Source organism: Phoca vitulina, unplaced genomic scaffold, assembly GCF_004348235.1.
Source record: "Phoca vitulina isolate PV1807 unplaced genomic scaffold, GSC_HSeal_1.0 scaffold53, whole genome shotgun sequence".
NCBI lineage: Eukaryota > Metazoa > Chordata > Mammalia > Carnivora > Phocidae > Phoca > Phoca vitulina.
The window spans coordinates 8,310,243-8,333,583 of NW_022589756.1; the positions used below are offsets into that span (position 1 = coordinate 8,310,243).

Below are 23,341 nucleotides of genomic sequence, written 5' to 3' on the forward strand. Positions count from 1 at the left end.
AGCCTCAAAATTGTCTTATGACCCAAGATAGCTAGTAGAGCTCCAGCCATTACATTCCTGTTCCAGGCAGACAGGAAGGAGGACAAAGAAGAGGCGTCTTCTAATTGAATTGGCCCCCTTTAGAAGATCTTTCCTGGAAGTCCCACCCAATGACTAGCAGCTTGATTCTCACGGGCTACCTTTAGCTGCAAGGAAGGCTGCAAAATGGAGCCTTTTAGCAGAACACGTTGCCACCAAGGGAACTGTTTAGTAAGGAAGGACAATTGGGAAGGCAGCCCAGAATATCTGCCCCAGCGTGTGTGAAAACAAGCTCCAGGCCTAGGATCCCCACATACATCAGGATGCAAAACTGACCACATGTCATGCTAATTTCTGAGTTCACAATGTTGCCTTTGACCTGCAATAACAAAGTGTAAGCTTTGGGCAATCAAGGTCTAAGTGGAAAATCATGGGTGTGTTGGTCTCCTGGACCCTTTTGCTGTGAATACAGATTCGAGGGAAGTTTTATTAGAACTTGTGGCTCTTCACTTGAGGCAGGTGCTTACTTGCTTGCTTTCTATTTTTTTTATTGAGATGTAATTTACATAACATAAAATTCACTATTTAAAGGATATAATTCAGTGGTTTTTAGTATATCCACTACGTTGTGCAACCCTCAGCACTAATTCCAGAACATTTCCATCACCTCCCCCTCCCAGAAAAAACAAACAAACAAAAAAAAAAAACCCATGCCATTAGCAGTCAAAGCAGATGTTTTCTTTCATCCTTCCCCGCCGTTCTCAGGTCCACGAGATAGCCAGACTTGCCACACGAGAGGGTACTTGAACTCCTTGCACGACATAGACTCAAACCTTGGGATTCTGGAATATTTTTACATCTTCTTGGGAGAGCCGAGGAGGAGGTCATGTTGCAATTTGCCTAGGGCAAAGAAAGGAGGGGTCCACAAGGATGCTGGGGATCTAAACATTGCCTGCCTGGGCTGACCGTGAACTACCTCCCCACGGGGAAGGGAAGGGGGGTCCACCCTGAGCGGCAAGGGCATCGTCAACAGCTTCTGAGACTCCAAGGCACGCAGGGGGGGCGGGGGGTGACATCTTAAGGTTCAGCAACAGCTTTGGAAGTACTCTGTTGTGACACTAGATGTTGACAGGGGATTTTTAGATTCGGTGGGTATTATCTAATGTGAAAATGATGAAGGGGATGCGGAACTCATTTATTAAAGGTCTCCTATGTTCCAAATACAAACAGAATCTCGTTTTTCTACTCACAACGGTCCTGGGAGGTATCATACCCATTTTACAGGAGGAGGACCCGGGGTTCCCCAAGAGAAGTAACTTGCTCTGACAGGTGAGAACCAGAATTTCAGACACTTCCTTCTGAGTGTAAAGGCTCAGCGTTTTACATCGTGTCGTGCTGTGGGCGCCTGTGAAAATGCCTCCTGACGTGACCCAGGGCAGGTAAGAGCCTCTCCCTTGAGGGGCCTAGTTGTTGCTGCCTGTGGGGCAGGGACAGTAGAGGGGGCTTGGCTTAGCTCAGCTCTGGGCTTCTCTGGGCCGGTGGGAGCTTGGCGTGAGATCCCCTCCCTTCTGCCCCTTTCCTATTCTTTACTCCTCAGGCAAAAAAGGTTGTTCAAGGAGACTCCAGGATTGGGGTCTGCCTCATCACTGTCACCAGGAGCCTTTTTTTTTCTGACTGACTTGCCGGAGCTCCCCATCAGTCCTTGCTGTGCCTCTGGAAGCAAAGGGAAGGCAGCTGTGGGATCCTGGCTGAACAGAGTCCAGGTAAAGCAGGCTCGAGAATGGATGGATGGGGGGTGGGCTGGGGTGTCACAGGTCTGAGCACAGAGCCGGGGTGGGGGGCGGCAGGGAGCAGCCAGGGAGGATTGTAGGTTCTGCTGCTCGCTTGATTAAGGGGGTCAGCGTGTGGATGTGTCATCGAGGTGGGCAGGGAAGGGGAGGGCTGTGCGTGGGGGGGGGGGGGGAGGATATATATATATGCTGGTGTGGCTGATACGGCGGAACCGAGCCTCACATCCGAAGGAGCCAGGCTACTGACAGCTCTCAGGTAGGCAACTGCATGCGAACCCCAGCCCCAAGACAAACAGCTGGGAGCCCGGGGAAGGAGCGCAACAGCCGGGGGCTCTCTCCTCACCCTCTCTCCTTTGTCCAGGGTGGATGCTGCTGGCCTCCTGGAAAATTATTTCTCCATTCGTCTTACTTTCAGTGCTCAGATAGGGGGTGGGAGGGGAGGGCTGAGGTTTTTATCCTGAAGAGAGATGCAGAAGAAAAAATAGCTGAACTTGGAAATGAGGAAAAGTTTTGATTCCCCAGATGTGGCCCCGACTATGTCGTTTTTATCTGCTGAGAAAAGGTGGATGCAGGAGTGAGATTAGGTGAGAAGCAGGCACTGGGGCAGGGGGCTCGCCTTCCAGGGCACCCTTGTGAGCGAGTCCTCTATGTGGCTGACTCCCTTTCTTTCCTTCCCTCGGAGTGCATTCAGGCTGGTTTTCAACATACCATCGAACTTGATTTGGATTTGGGTTTTTCCGTCCTGAGGGAACCCTTCTCCCTTATGCACTGAATAGAAATTGCTAGTAATGATGTGGGGGAAAGTGGGAACCGGGGCGTTGTGCTCAACCAGTACAGTGCTGAACGCGGCCGCTGTGTGTGAGATCCACGTAGATTTCTGCAGGGATGACCTTGGACTCCCAGACCCTGAATTATGTGGTGGTTTCTTCTCTTTCTCTGCATGTTTCTCCTCCCGCCCATCTCTCCCACTTAACGGTCTCTGCTAAGTCCTGCTGAATATGACGTTCAGAAGTCCTCCAAACTCTTGCTCTTTCTCAGCTTCCTTTTCTGTCTCCTTTGTGCGTCTCTCTCTCCCTCTCTCCCTCTCTCTCACACACACACACCCTCTCTCTCTCTGCATGTCTCGATTCCCCTCCCTTCATTACCCATCCCTTCCTCCCCCCATCTCACTCTGAACATGGGTAAGTTCTGGGGGAATTTCAAGTAAAGCAGGATGATTCGGGAAATGGACTATTTAAAGCAAGCTGCTTTGGACTTGAATACCCTGATCCTGGGCTTAAACATCTGTGTTTCGCTTCCTCGAGCAGCCCATAATTGCCCCAATTATAACCAATAACATTGTTCGGCAGACTTAACAAAAGCTGAGCTTTGCATGGCATTTGCCAGCAAGCCTAAGCCAGAGTTTTCCACATAGATGGGGGGAAAGTAACTGCCTGGCTTCTTATCAAAGCTTCCCGAAGAAATTGCTGCCCTTTCTCACTGCCTGTGGGTGGCGGCTGTGCACACACTCCTTTTTCACATTTATAAAGTGAGGCCGGGGAATATTCAGTACACCCCCACCGATGCTGTGATACCTTGAGCAGAAAGGATCGGTGTTCCTTTGGGCTTGCTGAGTCCTCTGCAGCGCGGTGCCTGGAAGGACTGTCCTCCACCACCACCTCGGCGAAAGGAACGGCTTCCCCCGGGCCACGGGTGCTGCCCCGTCGAGGGCTCGGTGCTGCAGCCTGGGGCTTGCGGGTGCGGTTCTGTTCTCCACGAGGCAGCAGCCCCTGCTCTATCAGCCGAAGGCTGAGGGTTCTCGGGGATTTAGAGAATGCAGGAGATTCTGCATTGTCAACGAAGGGAGTAATTGCAGGATTAGGCTCAAACCCGTGCTCTCTGGAGCTGATGACAGGAGTGGTCACAAAGCTATTCCGTATTCAATCCATCAGGTATTTATCATCTACACTCCACCAGGCAGGGGAGGTGGGGGGGGGGGTGGGCTCTGGTGGATTCAACAGAGATGATGATAACAGCCCTGTACGTTCATACAACGTTTACATCTTCGTGCTTTCACACCATTATCCCCAGCAACCGCCCAGTGAGCTGGAGTCATTGTCTCTGTGTTGCAGTTGGTGAAACTGAAGCTGAGAGCTCAGCTACACGCTGTGTCCGGGACTGAACTGGACCGGGCCCTGGGAGGACTGAGTCCAGCCTTCCTGGCTTCGGCACACCACCCCCTCGGGGCCAAGGGTGCTCAGCAATTAATGGGGGCGAGGGTGGGACAACACAAACACAGGGAAACAATTAGAGGACAATGCACGGCCGGCTGTAATTAAGTCCTAAATTGCGCGGTCCGGACAGCGAGTGCTAAAGGAATTTGGAAGAAGAGGCACTTGCTCCCGAGATTCCAGGGATTCAAACTGGGCAGGCAAGGGGGTGGAATTTGGACGGGTTTTGAGGGCTTCGGGGACGGAGGTGGCAGCCAGGGCAAAGCCACAAAAGGAGGGCAAGGGAATTAACCTTGATTGAAACCTATGTGTCAGGAAGTGAACTAAACTAGTCTACATGCTTACTGCCCGCTAACACGCCCCCAACACACACACGCTGTAGGGATGTGAGGTTTAGGGTGAGTGTTCTATGCTCTTTTCAACAGGGTTCAGTGAGCCCCCCCGCCATAGCCCCACAGCTCCCAAAGCCCATGACGGAAACTTTGCAACTGCATGGGGGGAGGAGGAAGCTGCTCATCAGGCATCATAGGGAGGGGATGGACCCTTCTCAGAAAACAGGAGTCCTCCCGACAGCATCTTGCTGTGGTTTCAATGGCTGAGAGCTCATTAAGCAAACTGGATTTTCTCAACGTATTTCAATGCCTGCAGGTGCTCCCACTTTCTACCACGAGGGTTTCCTACTAACCACAAACCTTGAGATTCGGGGCACGTCAACTTTGGGGGTGAGCTGATTTTCTGGGCATCTCCCTAGATAGGCTCCAATCACGTTCAGTCTTGACTTTCTGTGATCTTGTGGTTTTTCAACTATTAGCTGCTACCTCAGCATTGCAGAAACAAGGCCTGCCAAGCTCTGAAGGGCCTGGCTTGGCAGATGAAGTGTAAAGCTTGCTCCCGAGGAGTCTAAGTCTCGGCGAATATGTCAGTGAATCACCATACAGCCAAAGCTCAGAGCCAAGCTCCCCTCTTCCCACACTCGTCCTGTGCTCCCTCCCCACCCCCTTCCCCATTCATCATTTCATTCATTTAGCCCAAGAAACATGTGTGACATTCGTGGTTGGAGCCTCATAGAGCTCTGCTCCGTAGGAACTCGCATCCGTGCAGCTGAACACTAACGAGTTTAGGCCAGTGGTCTCCCAAAGGGGCCTCGGTGCCCCCGCACTCCACTGGCGTTATTTCTTGTTATCTTTCTTAATTGGCACTTTAGTGCGTTTTAGAATGTATATAACTTATTAGTCAATTGGGAACGGGTGCTCAGAGCTCTTTGATTGCTGGAGGTATAAGGCTAAAGAAGTCTGAAGGTTGTTGGTCTCGATTCCTTGCTCTTTGGCTTATATGTATTTTCTAATCTTTTCGAAAGAACATTCAGTGATTTTAATATAAAACTAAATGAAAAATTTTTTAAAATCCATTTAAGTCATTTTGACAGCCTATCCGGAACCGTGGGCCAGAACCGGGAAGATCAAAGTTCAGAGTGACACCTTCCCAGCTTTGTGGCGGCAGTGATAGGAGTTGTCTGTTGTCCTCTCCAGGCCCTTCCGAGCCAGGCCCGGCTGTTCAGCCCCTGTCCTATTGCCCTGAAGCCACTTCCTCATGAAACCCTCTTCATCCCCCCTCCTTCCCTCCTCCCTTCTTGCTTCCCCTTCCCAGGAGAGCACAAATATCTGGCCACTTATAAAATAAGAACTACTAGCCATCTAACCCTGCTGCCTCTTTCTGGAGAAGGGGAAACTGAGGCCCAGAGAAGAAAGGGCCTTGCTCCAGATCCCACAGGTAGAGACAGAGCTGAGGCTGGAGCCCAGCACTCTCTCGTTTCTAAGCATAGGGCTCTGGCTCATTCCTTGCTCACCAGCACCAGCCACACTTGGTCTGTGTGTGGTGGGGGGTGGGGGGGGGACATGCTTTGTCCTCCACCTCCTCTATGCTCACTCCCTCCTTCCAGGTGGAAATTTAGAGCAGAAGGAGGACCTTTTTGAATGTAAGTGAGAGGAGGAAAAGTCACTAAAGAGGCGTTCCTCAATAATAGCTGGTGAACGAGCAAACCACGATGTAGGAGTCCTGTGGACAATGGGTCAAAGAAATGAGGCGCGTAGAAGACAAACCCCTGTGCCTGTGGGCAATGAAAAATTCCTCTATGAAGGAGAGGCAACAATAAGGACGTTGCAATCAGAGAGGGGGAGCCCAGAGTTCTAGATAAAAGGGGGTCCTTAGAATGAACTCACCTACACAGAGACAGACAGCTACAGAGATCCCTGAGTGACCTAGTGAGAGCAGGAGCTTGGAAATCAGATGGGCTTGAGGCTCCCCTCTGCCACTCCGAGTTCTTCCTCCTCTTCAAGTCTCTGTCTTCTCAACTGTAAAATGGGGATAATAGCACTTACCCCATAGGATGGATGCTTACAAAGCAATTAGCACAGCACCTGGCACATCATATTCTAAATATAATAGTAAGGTGATGACTGTCAACGACAAATAGAGACTGGCCCAATGAGATTCCACCAGAATTGGCCAACCCTTCCGAAGCAGAAGCAGTATATAGACTTTATGGTTTCCCAGAACACACAGTTTGACATCAACACATCGGAGTTTAAGTCCTGGCTCTGCTATTTATAAGCTGGATGATCTTAGGCAGTTGCTTAACCCCTATGAACTTACGTTCCTCTCAAAAAGAGATATTATTAACCCTCGGTTCTAGGGTTGTATATGAATATAAAAATCTTTTGTAACTTGTAAAGAACAATATCTACACAGGTGGTTGATGAAAAGCACAGAGACGTACGTGCCTCTAGCAGGAAGGCTGCCCCTCCCCCCTTCTCCACTACAAGCACCAAAATTACAGGCTTTCTCAGAGGTCATAAGACAAAACTCAATTAACTTTTAGCTTCACACGTAATCCTCCAAACAGATAAGCAACTAATTATATTGCCCTAGGAAGCAAGATTACATGCAAATAGATTAAGGCTAAAACACAGTGGTATTTTATCTTCATAAGCAACGAGGCACAATTAAATTTATGAGGTGTCATTACCGAAATAAGAGGTAATTAAGCATTCCTTTATTCAATAAGAGATGTCCAGATTATAGCAGCACCACATGGAAGTGTTAACCGAGCTTGGTTCACCAAGCGAAATTCAAGCCAGATAAAATCCAAACGTATTTTGGACAGTTTTATTTACTGATGCTCAATATTCTTGCAATAAACCACCACCACCACCTGTCACGATCCCCATTTTGCAGTTGAGAAGACAAACACTCTCAGGTAAAATAACTCACCCAGAGTCACACAAAGGGTAAAGATTAAATATAAATATACCCCATGAATTAATTAATTACCCACCTTCACCTTACTTGGCATTAATTTATACACAGAGCTATAAAAAACAGCACATCGATGTTGTTGAGAACTTCTTAAAAATGAAAAACTTCTATTGAGTTTCCAGTACAGTTCAGAATCTACCTTAACCTAGGACACAATGGTACTAGGTGTTGTGAGGAGTACCAAAAAGTACAAAATATGGCCCCCTCTGTAAGGATAACTAGATTTATTTTGAGCTTTCACTTATATTGGTCTCACTGAAATATCACACCCTTGGAGACAGGCCTGTGTCAGTCCCACTTTAAGGACTCTTGGAATTGCAGAGAATAAATAGTTTTGTGTACAGATGGGTTTTAAATAATAGGTGGAGTCACTTGTTCAGAGTGAGGGGTGGGGGGACATCGAGGGTAGGGAGGTTGGAGCCTGGAAGAGAGGTGTCCCGTGGACTCACCGGGAGGGCCAAGGTAACACCACGTAGACTCGAGAAGGTTTGCCAAGTGCCAAACCAAGGGTGGCTCACATTTTATATGCGGGAAGGCTATCAGACACATTTTACATGCTAAATGTCCCAGGGGCTCATCTTCTTTCTTCACCTCACCCTAAAAACCCATTTACCCAGAATTTGAGATAACAAACATCAGTCAATCCACCGGGCATTTCCTGAATGTGCAAGTAGCCGCGGTTAATGAGGTTCATGAAAAACCTCAGCCGGAGAGCATTTCATTAACTGCTGTCACAACTTATCAGCTCAGCCTATGCAAACATTCCGTATTGCAGCTGTGTATCAGGAAGGACCCGGGCCCTCTTCGCCCACCCTTCCCTTTCCTCTGTGACATACAGCACTGCCATCCTGTGGCCAGAGACGGCACGGCCACGCCATTCTGGACGAACTCTACAAAAATGTCTCCCAACTAGAAGGACTGAAATTGAGTAGAATAAGAAATTGAAAGGCAAGTCTCAAATTAAACAACAGACATATTCAGGCAGTCCTCAGTTTAAGACATGTGCTTATATGGTGGCTGTTTGGAATCCAAGACGCATTTTCTCTTCGAAAGAACCTGTGTGATGAGCTTCTACAGCCTGTGTACCAACACGTATGTAACCTGCAAACTGAGCATACGACACCATTCCAACCATGCCTCACAGCCCCTTGTAGCCAGTCTCCTCCCGGAGCGTGCGTGGGGCTCCGGCTGGGGATGGCATCTCGCCTCGCTCTGGAGCGGCGCTGTTCCCACTCCTCCCCCCTCGGACTGAACACTTAGCTAAGAGACATCCTGTCAGTCACACAGGCCCTGAAGTGGCTCCTGTGCCATTAGCCTCTCGGGCCCCAGCGAGGCAGATGTTCCTGGACACTCCCCAACTCTACGGTAGCTAAGGAGAAGGAAGAATGCTCCTGAGATACTTATCAAACATTCTGAGCGCCTCTTAAGAGCCTCCTCAATCTGTGCTGGGTGCTGAAAATGCAGAGAACCGTAGAACGTGGTCTCTGCCCTTCAGAAGCCACTGTCCAGTGGGACAAATAGACACAGAAGTCCGAGCTTACAGTACGATGTCATAAGTGCCACGGGAGGGACAATGACATTATTATAAAGTGAAGGCTATGTGTTGGGCTCTTCCTTTAATAAGCTTTTATATAGTACTGGTTATGCACCAGGTGCTATTTTAACTGCTTACAAACCTCAACACATTCTTCGCCATCTGAGACTGGTACTGGGATTGTCCAAGTTTTACAGATGAGAAGCTGAGAGGTTGAGTTGCAGATACGGGATCTGGACCCAGTCGGTCTGCAGTGATGAGCAGATGAGAAAACACGAATCACAGCTCTGTGACAAAGGTCTGTTGTGCCTGTTTGACAGACAGGCCCCCGAGGCTCTCCTCCTGCCCACTGCGATGTGCGGCTTCACGCTGCCGTGGAAGCAGAGGCGATTCATCCGCTCAGACCAGGGGTTGGAGCTGGCTTCCCAGAGGGGATAGTTCTTGAGGTGTGTAGGAAGTATGACTTGGAGACAGGTATTCTGGGCAGTAGGAAGAGCGTGTGCCAAGATTCAAAGGCAGTAAGGACAGGATAGAAATGGGAACTATACGTGATTCACTAGGACCAGAGGGGATGCCAGTGTGAACAGGAGACAAAGCTAGAAAACGCGGGCAGGAGCAGTACGCAGTCCCACTGGGGTTACAGATTTAAGTATGAAGTGACGTCATCAGATTTGGCGATGCCTTGGTGGGACGCCAGATCATTAGGTGAACTAATTAGGAGGCCATCACAATAACCAAGGCAGTAAGTCTCAACTAAGGTACTGGCCCTTAGGATAGAGAAGAAAAAATGCGTTATGATAGGTTTCTTTGTATAGGGATTTGTCTTCACTGTTCATTAGCCCTGGACACCCCCCATCACCTGTAGGGTAAAGCCCAAACCCTTTGGATGGCCAACAAGAGCCGGTTCCATCCGAGCGGAGCTTCTCTTTTGGCAGGAAGCTTCCCTTAGGGCATGTGGGCAGGTGGCCGTGGGACACCAGCCTGCTCGCTGTCCCCTCACAGGCTGTGGTCCTAACTCCTCTATGCTTTTCCAAAGGCTGTTTCCTGGGCCTCTCAGATGCCCTCTTCTTTGTCCTCTTGGCAAACTGTTACTCATTCAAAACCCATCTCAAATGCCCCCTCATTGACTTAACAAACGCTGAGCATCTTTTCGTGGAGATCCTCTTGGTATGAGATGCTTGGATGACACACAACACGGCCATTGGTGAATTCAACTGCAAGACGCCCTTCTTTTTCTTATTGACTTGCTCCATTCCACATCCATCTTCTACCAGGGATTCTCAGACTTTAGCATGTGTCTGGATCACCTGAGAATCTTGTTTAAAAAGCATATCCAACTTCAGTGGTTCTGGGTTAGGACCTGACATTCTGCATTTCTAACAAGATCCCAGGTGATGCTGATGCTGGTCTGCAGGCTGCATTTGAAGAGCAAGGCTTATACATTTTCTCAGTATAGTCTGATGAAAAAGCAATAAAAGCAGTAATTTTTGTTTTTCTACACCAGACTCTCTGTTGAGGTAAAATTTACATGCAGTGAAATGCACAGGATTTAAATGTACAATTCCATGGGTTTGGACAAATGTTTACACCCCTGTGACCCAGACCTCTCAAGAACATTCACAACGTTGCCAGAAAGTGCCCTTGTTCCCCTTTCCATTTCATCCTCCAAGTAAAGAGGGACCCAAAATGAGGCAGTACAAGGAAATAGCTTTCTGATTCAGGAGGCTTGATCACAGGATAAATTTAAAGAGGGGCAGGAAAAACTACACATCGTTCAGGCAATCCTACATAAAGAATATCAACGACTGATCTAACTAATAATAGTTGGAGCTATTATCCTCGTGTCTTCGTTCATTTTTCAGTAAAGAACTGCTCATACCCGGACCTGTGTTTTGCATGGACTAGCGTGGTGAACACAGAGGCCCTGTGCTCAGGAAGCTAGCTCACGCCTCGCAGGGGAAGCAGACAAGGAGCCTGGGGGAGGCTTCCGGCACACGGGGCATCCCTGGCTGAGACAGGGAAGGCTGGGGAGGAGGAGACAAAGTACACAAGTCATTCATAAGTCTCACTCTTGTACGGCACTTTGCAAAACTTCCCTTAGGGATCTCCTCTCTTCGCAACGGCCCCATGCCAAGACAGGTACGGCCATTCCCCTCTTACAGCTATGAAAACGGAAGCTTGGAGAGATCATCTAATGGTCACGCGTTGGCAAGTTGCAACGTGAGGCCTTAGCTCCCTGGAAGCGCTCATGCAGGTTGTGGCCAGCTAGGTGGCAGGAATCACAAGGGTGCTCACCCTAGGAGCCCAGACACTAGCCCCGGCTGGAGCGGTGGGCCTGGCTCACAGGAGCAGGCCTCTGGTATCCTTGCTGACCCACTCCCTCCTGGGAGGGCAATCTTGGGCTCTGGTGCAGTCCCCTCGGGGGCGTCCCCTGTGTGCGGCCCCCACAAAATGGCTGTTCTAATCGCCACCCACGCTCCCTTGTGTTTTAGCATCTGGGCGCCCTGCTCCTGCACCATGAAAATCCTGCTTTGTGATCTCCTGCTGCTCAGCCTCTTCTCCAGCGTGTCCGGCAGCTGCCAGAAGGACTGTCTGACCTGCCGGGAGAAGCTCCGCCCAGCTCTCGACCCCTTCAACCTCGAGGTAGGCCCTGGAGCATCCCTGTCTTCTCCTCCCTCCTTCCTGCAGACCCAGAACGAGAAGGCAGGGCCTTGCCCGGCGGTCACGTGGTCCGCAGGAACCAGGTGCGGGGCGTTCGCATCTTCTGAGGGCAAACCTGTCATCTTCCCACTTTTCCACACTCAAATAAAGGCCTGCCTGTGCTGCCATTTTGTTCCCGTTCTTAAAATAATGCAAATTCCGAGAAGTCTAAAAAAAAAAAAAAAAGAAAAGAAAGAAAATTACCTTTAATCCCAGAGATTGTCGGAGAAAGAGCCCTAGTTTTTTCACTTGCTATATTATACCAGCATAATTTCCCCATGTTATTAAACATTATTTTAAGTTCCTTCTTTCTACGAATACAGTATAATTTGCTTAACTATTCCCCTCCTGTTGAACATCTACATTGCCCTCCATTTTTGATATTATAGGTAATTCTACAATGAATATCTTAACGCTCCCTTATACTTTAAGTTTTGAACTTGAGGTGCAAATCTGGCATTAAATTTCTTTTCATTAAATACACTGCTTTCTCAACTGCTTTCATGTCAGTCTAAATAGTTATTCCTCTAGTAAATCCAATACAACTCAATTATTTTTTTCTTTGCAGTCAGACTTCTTTCAAAAGATGTCATATTTCAAACCCCTCAACCTTTATTTTTTTAAGATTTATTTATTTATTTTTAAGATTTTTTTTTTTATTCATTTGAGAGAGAGAGAGTGAGAGCACGAGCACAAGCAGGGGGGAGGGTCAGAGGGAGAGAAAGAAGCAGACTCCTTGCTGAGCGAGAAGCCCAAAGCAGGGTTCAATCCCAGGACCCCAGGATCATGACCCAAGCCCAAGACAGATGGTTAACTGACTGAGCCACCCAGGCACCCCTTCTTTATTTATTTTAAAGAGAGAGAGAGATTGGGGGGGAGGGAGAGAGGGAGAGAATCCCGAAACAGTCTCCCCCCTGAGTGTGGAGCCTGACTCGGGGCTCGATCCCAGGACACTGAGATCATGACCTGAGCTTAAATCAAGAGTCAGCCACTTTAACCGACTGAGACACCCGGGCGCCCCTCAAACTGCTCAACCTTTAAAAACAACCAAAAGTAACTACTGTCCCTTAAGGCGAGTGTGCAGATATAGAACATATATTCACACTGGGCAGGCTCACTAACGATGAGCAGACACAGCCCCACAGACCCGAACACCAAGCTCTTCCCGCACCTGCTCAGTGGTTTTCGAGCCTGTTTTCTATATGCTGAGCCCAGGGCCAGGCCAAGGGATCCAAAGGTAAGCAGATGGATGGAGTTTGCAACCAGTGGGAGAGAAGATCCCACAATCCCTCCGAGAGGGATTAATTATTGGGTGCTGGGGAAGCACAGAGCAGTGGCCCCCAACCTAGACTAGAAAGACAGAGGGGGCTTTTGGAGGAACAGAAGTATCTAAGGAGACCTAAAGAGTGGGAGCAAAGAGGCAGGGAGATTGCTCCAGGGGGAGGAGGGAGGCAGGGAGCACCCGAGAAAATGCCTGTACCTGGATGGGAAGTGGCATGTAAGGAACCTAAAAAACTGAGTTTGGAACCCAGGAGGCCCACAGGCCTTTGCGGTGCAGCCCAGAGAGGTTTAGAAGTTCATCTACGAAACACTTTCCCCTGATCTTAGTAAACAGAGCAGACAACTTAGTTTACATGTAAACCAGTGACGAGTTGATAATCTGATAATCACCACCCTGCTCAATTCTCAATTTGCAGTCTAGACAAGACAGAAAGTCATGCACAGTTCTGGAATCTTTCATGGCAACCCTTTATTTTCCGCTCAAAAAAAGCATTAGGACTTAAACAGATATTTGTGCACCCAGGGAGGAATCTACACTTGCAGCTTTGACCCCCTTGTGCTGCAACACTCCTTAGCTGCTGTCTCCGGGGTCTGGGGCCAATTTGCAGGCTTCCTCCTCCTTGTCCTCTCCTGGTGACCTTGCCTGGGTCTCTTCCCCATTCCAACTCTTCTTTTTCTACTTCCTGTTGGGCTCCTACTCCCCTCCCCACTCCATAAACACAAGTGACCCCCAAGATTCGGGGCTTATCTCCCCATACCCTGTCCTTCTGAGATGCCATCCCTGGATCCCAGGCCTTCGGCTCTCCCCAAGCTGCAGGTGACTCCCCAAGGTACACTCCTCGCCTCAGTCACTTTTCATAGTTCCTGACAAATCCCTCTTTCCCTTCCTGGCCTTCCCAAGGCTTCAGGAACTCGCCCCACCATTCTGTGCATGTCTCTCTCTCCTCCTTCATCCAATACTCCTACTTCAAAACTCAGATTAAACTTCACCTATGAGAACACTGTGCTGATTCTCCACCTGTCCCCAGCAGAGCCATCCCCTCGCTCCTTTATGTCCTGTCCTGACAGTTACTTGTGTCCGCCAGTCTCTCACCATAGGTGTTTCTGACTGTGTTAGGGATCCCCAGCGTGTGGCACAGAGCGTGGCACGGAGCCGTACTCAGTGAACGGGGTCCATGGTAATTGTAAGACTGCAAGATCCTTAGTCTCCTAGTGGGTCCAACCCCTGCAGATGCTGCAGAGTTTTTACATTGGTGTCTTCCAAAGCCAGTAAAGAATTTGGAGCACGCTTCCATCCCTCCCTTGCATCTTAAATCTCTGGGGTCCAGACGACGCTGTTAGATACTTCTTTAAAACAAGTTAGAATATGGCCAGTTAGAGCCTCACAGTGAGGGATAAATCTTTCAAAGTGCTTGCTGACCCTCAGAGGACCTGACTGCCTGGTTGTTTTGTTTCTAGTTTGTATTCACTTTTAACCTATTTTTAAAAGTTTGGTGAAATGCCTAGAATGTTGGCAACCACATCTCATTTCCAAATCTTGCAACCCTTTTCCAACTCTGTGAATTATGGGGGCTGGGGGAACTTAGATATTTCAGCAAGGATCATCTTCCCAATCCCTACACTAAATTATGTAATACTGAGCTATTCCCAGGACTCCCTAAATCCTTGGCTTTATCAAGAAGTTCTGTATTTCTCACTCCAGATCAATGGTCCAAGTATGGCTGGCTTTTTGTTAGACTATAAGTTGGGTCGGTAAATGACTCATACACCCAAACCCATTGCAATGTCTTGGGCGTCCACCTATGAATGGTACCTACTCCATCAGCTTACATAGAAAAAACTAGATTCACCGAGTCATTTTAGAGGCAAACAAGAAGGTAACCCTCAAGGTCTGGGGAAATTTATTTACAACCTCCTGAAACTTGATTAATAGCAAAAGAAACTAACTAGTGCTTTCTATCCTTCAATACAAGAAAATTCTTATTTGTTGATTTGCAGTTAAGAGTTCCTAATATGGGGCTGCCTGGGTGGTTCAGTCGTTAAGCATCTGCCTTTGGCTCAGGTCATGATCCCAGGGTCCTGGGATCGAGAACTGCATCGGGGTCCCTGCTTGGTGGGAAGCCTGCTTCTCCCTTTCCCACTCCCCTTGCTTGTGTTCCTGCTCTTGCTATCTCTCTGTCAAAATAAATAAAATCTTTAAAAAAAAAAAGAGTTCCTAATATGTTTTTCTCTTGCACTATTCATCTGCTTGCCTACTAGTGTTAGCCCTCAGATATTCTAGCAGAACCTCCCAAAGCAAGTAGCTCCCAAATGTCTCTTGGTCAGAGGTGATTCGATCCTTTGGCAGAAACTTGACAATCTCAATGAGCCTCTTCTTTTCCTTCCAATGGGTTCATGTGCCTCTATTTCCCTAATGTTTGATCCCAGACCTCCAAATGGCCCTTTGCTCAGTTTCCCCACAAACCCAGCTTTACAGATCAATTTGGCACCAGTCTGAGACTTTCCAGATGCTCCTCCACACTCTGGCTTAATATAGCAATGTCATCAGCGTGGGCTGTGAAAGTGTGTCCAGCTCACTTAATAGGCCATTAACCAGTCTCTGGAAAGAGGCCAGTGGGGCCCTTAGACCAGAGTGTTAGGCATTAAGCTCATCTGCCCATCTGGTGCTACAAATGCTGTTGTGAATTTGGATTCCTCACATTTGCCCAAAACCTTCTCCTAAATCAAGAGTGGAGATGATTTTGTTAGTATCTAATTCATCTAACAGTATGTTGAGTCTCTGCACAGCCTATGCATCTGGTTTGATCACAGAATTGTATTTTGTCTGATTGACACCTAATCTAATTACCATCTGGGCTTAGCAACCCAGGGGCTCACAGAAGATCTAATAGCCTCTAGGTTTAACAACCTCCACCTGTTCTTGTAAATGGAAGGAGCAGAATCGTTCAAAAAGCGTTTGGGGCTCCTATTCTGTGAGGAGTGGACTGAGTCTGCTCCAAGTCCATGTTAGCTCCAAAGTTGTACACTTCTGCTGGATTTCCCAATACTCCCCATGCTTTCCTGCTTTCCCCTGTAGAGTAGGAGTCCTCACACTCACCACTGTGGACATTTTAGGCTGGGTAATTATTGGTCATGGGGGGCTGTCCGGTGCATTGTGGGGTGTTTGCCAGCCTCCCTGGCCTCTGCTCATAGGTTAGCAGTGGCATCTCCCCTCCCCCTCCCCACCGTGTAACAACCAGAAATGTCTCCAGACATTGCCCAATGTCCCCTGGGGACAAAATTGCCCCCACTAGACACCCACTGCTAGAGAGCAATCACCCAATAGGATTATGATCTGAAAGATCGTACTACAAGTTTTTCTACCTGGTTTACTTCAAAGTATTTCAGGAGCAAGCTAAATACAGACCCAAGTAACCCTTTCTCTGAGGGAGACTCCGACCTCTGTATTCCGTGATGACACCTTCCTCCTCAGGGCAAGTTCCAAAGCAGGATTTCTCAAAGCACAGTCCAGCCTCAGAAGCACCTGGGTGTTTGCTAAAAATGCAGATTCCTCAGCCCCGCCCTTAACTTACTAGATGAACATCTCCAGGAGTAAAGGCTAAGGAGCGGCATTCTAACAAACCAGTAGCAATTCTCAGGTTTGTAGCTACTATTGTCTTAAAATCTGCCCTTCCCACCTATGTAGAAGCTGCTTTCATACCCAGGGACACTGGGGTGTGAAAAAGTGATTTCTCTATGTATCTCTGCTGAGTTGGCACCGATGATATTAGTTCTATCAGCATCTCTGCGGAAAATCTAAATGGAAAAGACATGCTCGTGACTTGTGTATCAGCAGGGACCACCGTGACCACCTCTGGCTAGTCGGGGCGGGGGGCGGGGGGGAGACTCCGCAAAGGCTGCACCTGGGAAACTGCATCAGTGAAGAAGAGCGGCACTCCCGCTGGCCACTGTCTCTTTCTCCTCTCTGGCCCAGCGGAAAATGAGCAATTTTCCCATCAGAACTTTACCTTTTAGTCTCGAAATATCCTTACCTACTCTTGTACTCATTTGCACCAATTTGCATTGCAACACACAGAGCTCACTGAATAGGAGATGTCCTGGGTTGGAACTCGAGACATTTGGGTTCTTGTTCAGGTAATATCTTGTCTAACGGTGTAGTTTTGGACACATTACTGAACCTCATCATAACATGGGAACATGGAATATGTCAGTGGTTACCAAACCTACGCAGATACCAGAATTACCTGAGCTTTGTAAAAGTAAGTTTAAATCCTGGTTCTATTCCTCAGGAATTTAACCGGCTTTTGAATTCTGTCTTTTTAAAAGTTCTGGGGGGCACCTGGGTGGCTCAGTTGGTTAAGCGTCTGACTCATGATCTCAGGGTCATGGGATCGAGCCCCACGTCGGGCTCTGCTTCTCTCCCTCTCCCTCTGCCCCTCCCTGCCCCCACTCTCTCTCTCTTGCTCTCTCGCTCTCTCACTCTCACTCTCGCTCTCAAATAAATAAGTCCTGAGATGATCTGGATTCACACCCAGACCAAGCAGAAGAGCAGACTTAAGGTGGAGAAAGTATATTAGATAATTAAATTCACCTGCCAGTAAGAAAGACCTAAAGTAACAGTGGCTTAAATAAGACAGAGATCTGATTCCTCATAAGGAAGCTGGGAGGTAGACAGTACGGGGCCGGGATGGCGGTTCTGACACATCACCGATGTCCCAGGCTCCTTCTCCTTCTACTTTACCTGTATACCGGTGCCACTCTCACGTGGCTTCCGTCCCCTCAGTCACTTCATGGCTTCAAGATAGCCAGTTGAGCACCAGCCAAAATGCCCACATTCTAAGCAGGAGGCTGGAGGAAGGGGAGAAAGAAGGGAAAAAGGATGCTCTCCCCAGATAAGTCAGCCTCCTGCTTTCCCAGAAGCCCCACCTGGTTACTTCCATTTATATGTCATTGGCCATCTCTGGCTACAAAGGAGTTGGAGAAACATATGTGTGGCCTTTCTTCCTGAAGGAAGAAAACAAGTGTTCTGTTAGGAAGGAAGAGGGCAGATGGGTATGGAATGGACAACTGGCAGTCTCTGCCCCAGAGGGAATTCTTAACAAATTGCATTTAAAGTGCTAGTCAGACACGTTGAAGGAGATACCAGACAGAGATCAGAGAAGCGTTGGGAGTTCAATGTCAGGGGCTGGACATACAGACATGGGATGCCCTGAAAGAAATGACCGAAATCACAGAAATGAACAGTCAGCAAGGGGCAGACTGTAAAGAGAGATGAGAAGAATCTTAAAGATAGAATCTTAGGAACACAGGAGGAAGGAGCACAAACAGTCTGAGAGGTGAGTGCACGTCAGAGAACTTTCAGGAGGGCGTGCTCTGCAGTGCCAAAGGCAGCGCAGCTGTGACAATGAGGGCTGATCGGAGCCGGTGACCGGGAAGTCACTGGTGGTCTCGAGAAGGCAGTTCGTGGAAGATGAGGGCGGGAAGCAGATTTCCAGGAGATGAGGCAAAAATGGAAGATGCTGAGATGGAGGCATGAGTGCAGACCACATCTTGGAGAAGCTTGGCGGGGACAAATAGGGTCAGGGTCAGGGGTGGCAAAGGGTTGTAGGAAAAGTAAGACTGGAAGGGCCATTTTTTCAGGTTTGGTGGGACAACTGTAAGGTGTGTGATTTAGCTGCATGCACATCGCACTCCTTGGTTAGGGATCAGGTTGGGAACTTTGCCCATATTGGTATCTGTTCCACTCTGAACATGGGGGGCAGGGTATCAATCCCCAGAAAGGGGGTATCGGGCACACAGTCTTCTGATGTCCTGCAGCTGTCCAGACAGAGCAGTAACTCTTGATGCCCCATTAGCCAGGCAAGAGCTCCAAGTTTGATGAAGGGCTCTGCGGCTGCCCACTGACCATGATGGCAAGGCCAGGTTGAAGTGGGATTTTCATCTGGATGAGCACAGAAACACAGAGAAGCGTTCGGGGTGAAACCAAAACAGCAGATAGTAAGAGAAGTTGGAGGTTAGACGCTTCCAAAAGACCCAATCAGAGATAGGAAAGTGGGAGGTAGGGGCAAGGCCAGGACCATTCAGGAGGGGTGTGGAAACGTCATGGCCAGGCTCTCGGTCTAGACTAGAAGTGGGAGATACCTGAAGACACAGAGCAGCATGAGAAGTTCCCAGGGGCCTGGCAGGTCCACTGGATAGCATCTGATGGTCTCTCTTCCCCACCTGAACCCGATTGTCAACCTGCCTACATTCCAAAGGGTCTTGACCCTCGTTTTCTATAACTGATGCGCAGATAGTGATAACTAGTATATGTGGGATGAAAAATGAACACCACTAGGGTTCCTCTTAACATGGTGACCTTAAAATGGCCATGCAGATATAAGTACATGCTTTAACATCCGCAACTTCTTAAACCAAACTGACCTCTCTCACGCCTGATAAGAGAACAAAATAAAATTCTTCGTTATGGGTGACCCGCGTGAGTTGTGTTTGGCTCCAAAAACTCAGCTAGGGGTCTAACTGGGTGTAGTTCAGGGCACTCATTCTGCGTTGACTTTCTGTGTCACCTGGGGTAAATTAATCTCACCTCTCTGAGCCCCGAGTTTCTTCATTTGTGAAATGACGGAGCTGGGACAGATAGTTTTCTGTGTCTCTGCAACTGTGAAATTCTATGAACCTGAGTAACTACATGTAAAACTGCTACATGGTCCTTAATAAAGAGATGCTTCAGAGTCACTTGCATTGGTACCGATGTGGATTTGGTATCCAATAGAAAGACTTTATGTCATTGCCTTGGACTAACAGGCATTCCCAATCCTTCTCCTTTCTCCGGCCTCTGTCTTTGCAGGTGTGCATCCTTGAGTGTGAAGGGAAGGTCTTCAGCAGCCCTCTCTGGACTCCGTGCACCAAGGTCATGACCAGGGGCTCCTGGCAGCTCAGCCCTGCTGACCCAGAGCACGTGACAGCTGCCCTTTACCAGCCAAGCGCCTCCGAGATGCAACTGAAGCGCATGCCTCGCATCAGGAGCCTAATCCAAGCCCAGAAAGGGACAGAGCCTGGCATGGATGAGGCTGGAGAGATGGAGCAGAAGCAGCTGCAGAAGAGGTTCGGGGGCTTCACCGGGGCCCGCAAGTCGGCCCGGAAGTTGGCCAACCAGAAGCGGTTCAGTGAGTTTATGAGGCAGTACCTGGTCCTGAGCATGCAGTCCAGCCAGCGCCGGCGCACCCTGCATCAGAATGGTAACGTGTAGCCGGAAGGGGAGCCCCCCAGCTGCACCGTCCACTTCAACCCCTGAGTGAGTTGGGCACGAATGAGCTGGGCGTGAAAAGAAACCTTATATACCCAACTGTCTTAGCCTTCCTCCTGGGCCTGGAGGCACATTCGCCCCCAAATACATACACACACCCCCCACACCACCTCAAGGTGTTCAGCTCCTGGGAGGCCGGGGAGGTATATATTCACCTCCCCCACCTCCTACCCACCCTTTCTCTAGGGAGCAAAGATTTTCCTAGGCTTGCTCCTTAAGGCTGACCACTGCCATTTAGAGACTGGTTACCATGGGGATAATAGTAGCACGTTAAGATAACTAATTCCTCCATAGCTCTCCAGGAGCTCAGTTACTATGGGGACAGTTAAGTGGACCAATCTGCCTATCCAGTTGCCATAGCAACCATTCAGTTCACCTTTCCTCAGAGTCTATCTCTAAGAACCCATAGCTGGACCTACCTCTAGCCATTTGCAGTCTGATTTCTGTGGCCGTGATGTTGCTATTTCACCTCTGAAGACAGCTTAGCTCTCTCCTCCCCTACCCCCTGTATCTCGAGGGGACTGGATTCCACGGAAACCACTGCCCTTTCCCACTCTCCCCCTGTCAAGGAGTTCTTGTTAGGACCAGGAGTTACACTTTCAGCTCTTCTTCCTTCCACTCCTCATTTGTCCATCCTGCCACCTTGCCAGAGATGGACTGATTCCCTGAAGTCAATGGCATCATCCCTGAGCAAGGCTTGGAGAATCTGACCCACCTGACCAAGTAGTTTTTGAATAGAGACTAACAGATCATCCATCATCTTTCCTCACTTCCGCTTCTTCCCGAGAGCCATTTTTGGTTTTTTTGTTTGTTTGGTTGCTCGCTTGCTTGCTTTTACTCCTCTCTCCCTCCTGTCCTTCCTCCCATGGGAATGCTTATACACGTACTATATTACAAATCAGATAATAATCAAAACCCCTAATTTATTGCCCAGTCATTACAAACTCCACTCTTCCCAGCCCATCAACCTGTATAGAACTTCAAGTGGCATAGGAAACTAGCACAGTGGAATTTTCTGAAAATCTAAGAAAACCCCCCCCATCAGGCATATGTGCCTTAATTCATATATGGGAATCTGATTATCTACAAAGCCTCATACCTCTTCTTTAACAGTCTAAAAACTCACCCTAATGGAAAGAACTAATCAGTTGGCCAAAAACATTCCCCAAACATTACCCAAGCAGGACTTTTCCCTAACTCAGGGGCATTAAAAAAAAGAAAAAAGTCTACATGTGCTGTTTTATTTTGCTTTCCATGTGTCAGAGGTAGCCAGATCATTAATAATCTTCATTCAAAGCATGTTAATACAAAGGTTAATCTTTGGCACCCACACTTCAGCATGGGGGCAGCCCACGTAGCTCTTTGCAGGTAAGCTGGTTTGCAAAAGGCCCATTGCCTAATACAGACGTCGGTATTAAGTTGTGAGGAGAAGGCTGCCATGTGTATTTTAGCAGAATGACTAATCTCCAAAGGCCCTGAATTAACCCGCACCGTTTTTGAAGTCATACTCTTGGATTCTTAACAAGCATCCTATTTCTTCCTAAGCCATATTTGCACAATATCTAATACAGTGTATCTTTCAGAAGTGGCCTGGATTGAATTCTTTCAAATCTTAGACATTTATTCTTCTTAAAGTGGCTCTTAAGGGACACTGAGGCTCTTGTCTAATTCTGAACCACAATTATTTTCTTTACCTAAAGACAGTTTAAAATCAGTCACATTAGCAGGAATCAATTCATTAAAAAAAAAAAAAACTATTTGAGCCCCTATTGAGACAATTGATTCTGCTAGTTTTCTATTAAGCTTCCAGCTGAGAGGCCCTGAAACATAACTGATAACTAGCTTCTGTCTGCTGCTTTGCTCAAGATGTAACGTTCTCGATGGAACCATTGGAAATGTTAGCCAGCTCATCTGGGTGTATTACTGATTGCTCTCCTTCCTCTTTCTACAACCATCTGTTTCCTTTTTTGCACACATTCATGGTGGCTGAGTTCCAGTAGGGATATGTACTTACGAGTCCACCCCAAGCAGCTTAAACCCTGTCTTCACTCACCTACACACACCCCAACCAGCCCCACACACACCTGAGATGTCTCCATGGGGCGGGGGGGAGATCCTGTTGCCGGGCTGTTCTGGACTTCCGAGATACCCAATACCAAACTATACTTGCAAGGCTGCAGGAAGTGGGGCCTCCTCACACCAAAATGGGTAAAGAACCCTATTTAGAAGGTGTAATGTGTTAGGAAGGAGGGACACTGAGGTGCAGGGACAGTCCTAGACAGAACTGTGCAAAGGGGTGTCCACCTCCTGTCCCTTTCCCTGTCCCTATTCTACTCTATCTTCTGCCCCACACCTTGACCCTTCCCGACAGAGAAAAGTGAGCAGATTCATTCATCGTGAGGAATTGGTGAAATCAGGTTTAAAGAGATATATAAGAGAGCCATAAATGCGGACACTATTTAGCCTCAAGAAATGAATTATTGCACATGGATTCCAAATATTAGGGCTAAGAGAGCTGTTTCTGGGCACTGGGCCTATGCTATGCCTTTCAGGTCTCAGCCCACAGACCTCCTCTTTATTCTGAGTCCTGCCAGTAGACTTGAGGCCAGAAAAAGCAGGGGCATAGGGGAAGTTAGGGAAGCCTACTTGCAGCTTTAGGAGCTCTTTACTCAGCTGATAAGCTTTTCATTGCCTCCCTATTATTGCTCAGGCAAATGGGATTGAAAGGTCAGAAAAACCTATTGGGTTTGCCATTTTAATCACTTCTGTCTCCCCAGGTGTCCGGGTGATCCCCAAAACAGCATGTCTCCAGCCCCAGACCTGCCGGCTGGGAATCGGGACTCCTCCTTCCCCAAGGCACTGAGGCAGGATTTGCCTCCAGGTCTCCGCCCCCAGGGCAGAGACCCTCCCTGTCCAATTGTCTTTCCCTCCCCATTCCCCCACCCCACCCCCATGGCATGTTTCATGACAACCTTGTTGCTACATCAGAGTGTATTTTTGTAATTCCTCCAGCTAACATAGAAACAGCCCCATTTTTCCTTCTCACTCCCCTTTCTTCTAACGGGTGGGTCAAAGGAACAGGAAACCAAGCCTGGGGTTTTGACTTGTCACTGCCATAACTTGTTTGTAAAAGAGCTGTTCTTTTGGACTGATTGTTTAAAACACGTATTTCTCCATTAAACTTCTA

At 48.3% G+C, this 23,341-nt stretch overlaps 1 protein-coding gene across 2 annotated transcripts; it reads left to right on the forward strand.

Annotated features, from left to right (window-relative positions):
- The first annotated feature begins 1,667 nt into the window (after nucleotides 1–1,667).
- Nucleotides 1,668–23,341, forward strand: PNOC (prepronociceptin). Of its 2 annotated transcripts, none has more exons than XM_032389130.1 (4): nucleotides 1,668–1,781; nucleotides 11,360–11,510; nucleotides 19,696–20,142; nucleotides 22,932–23,341. In XM_032389130.1, the coding sequence occupies exons 2-3, from the start codon at nucleotides 11,385–11,387 to the stop codon at nucleotides 20,095–20,097; spliced, it is 528 nt and encodes a 175-aa protein (XP_032245021.1). In that variant the 5' UTR covers nucleotides 1,668–1,781; nucleotides 11,360–11,384; the 3' UTR covers nucleotides 20,098–20,142; nucleotides 22,932–23,341. The 2 variants fall into 2 exon arrangements, with proteins under 2 accessions (XP_032245021.1, XP_032245020.1); XM_032389129.1 differs by lacking the exon at nucleotides 1,668–1,781 and adding an exon at nucleotides 2,011–2,064.

Excerpts from the sequence above, each read along its gene's own strand:
- PNOC (XM_032389130.1), top strand. The coding sequence starts at position 11,385 with ATGAAAATCCTGCTTTGTGATCTCCTGCTGCTCAGCCTCTTCTCCAGC. Across the intron at positions 11,511-19,695 it reads TCGACCCCTTCAACCTCGAG|GTGTGCATCCTTGAGTGTGA; the intron begins GTAGGCCCTGGA and ends CTGTCTTTGCAG.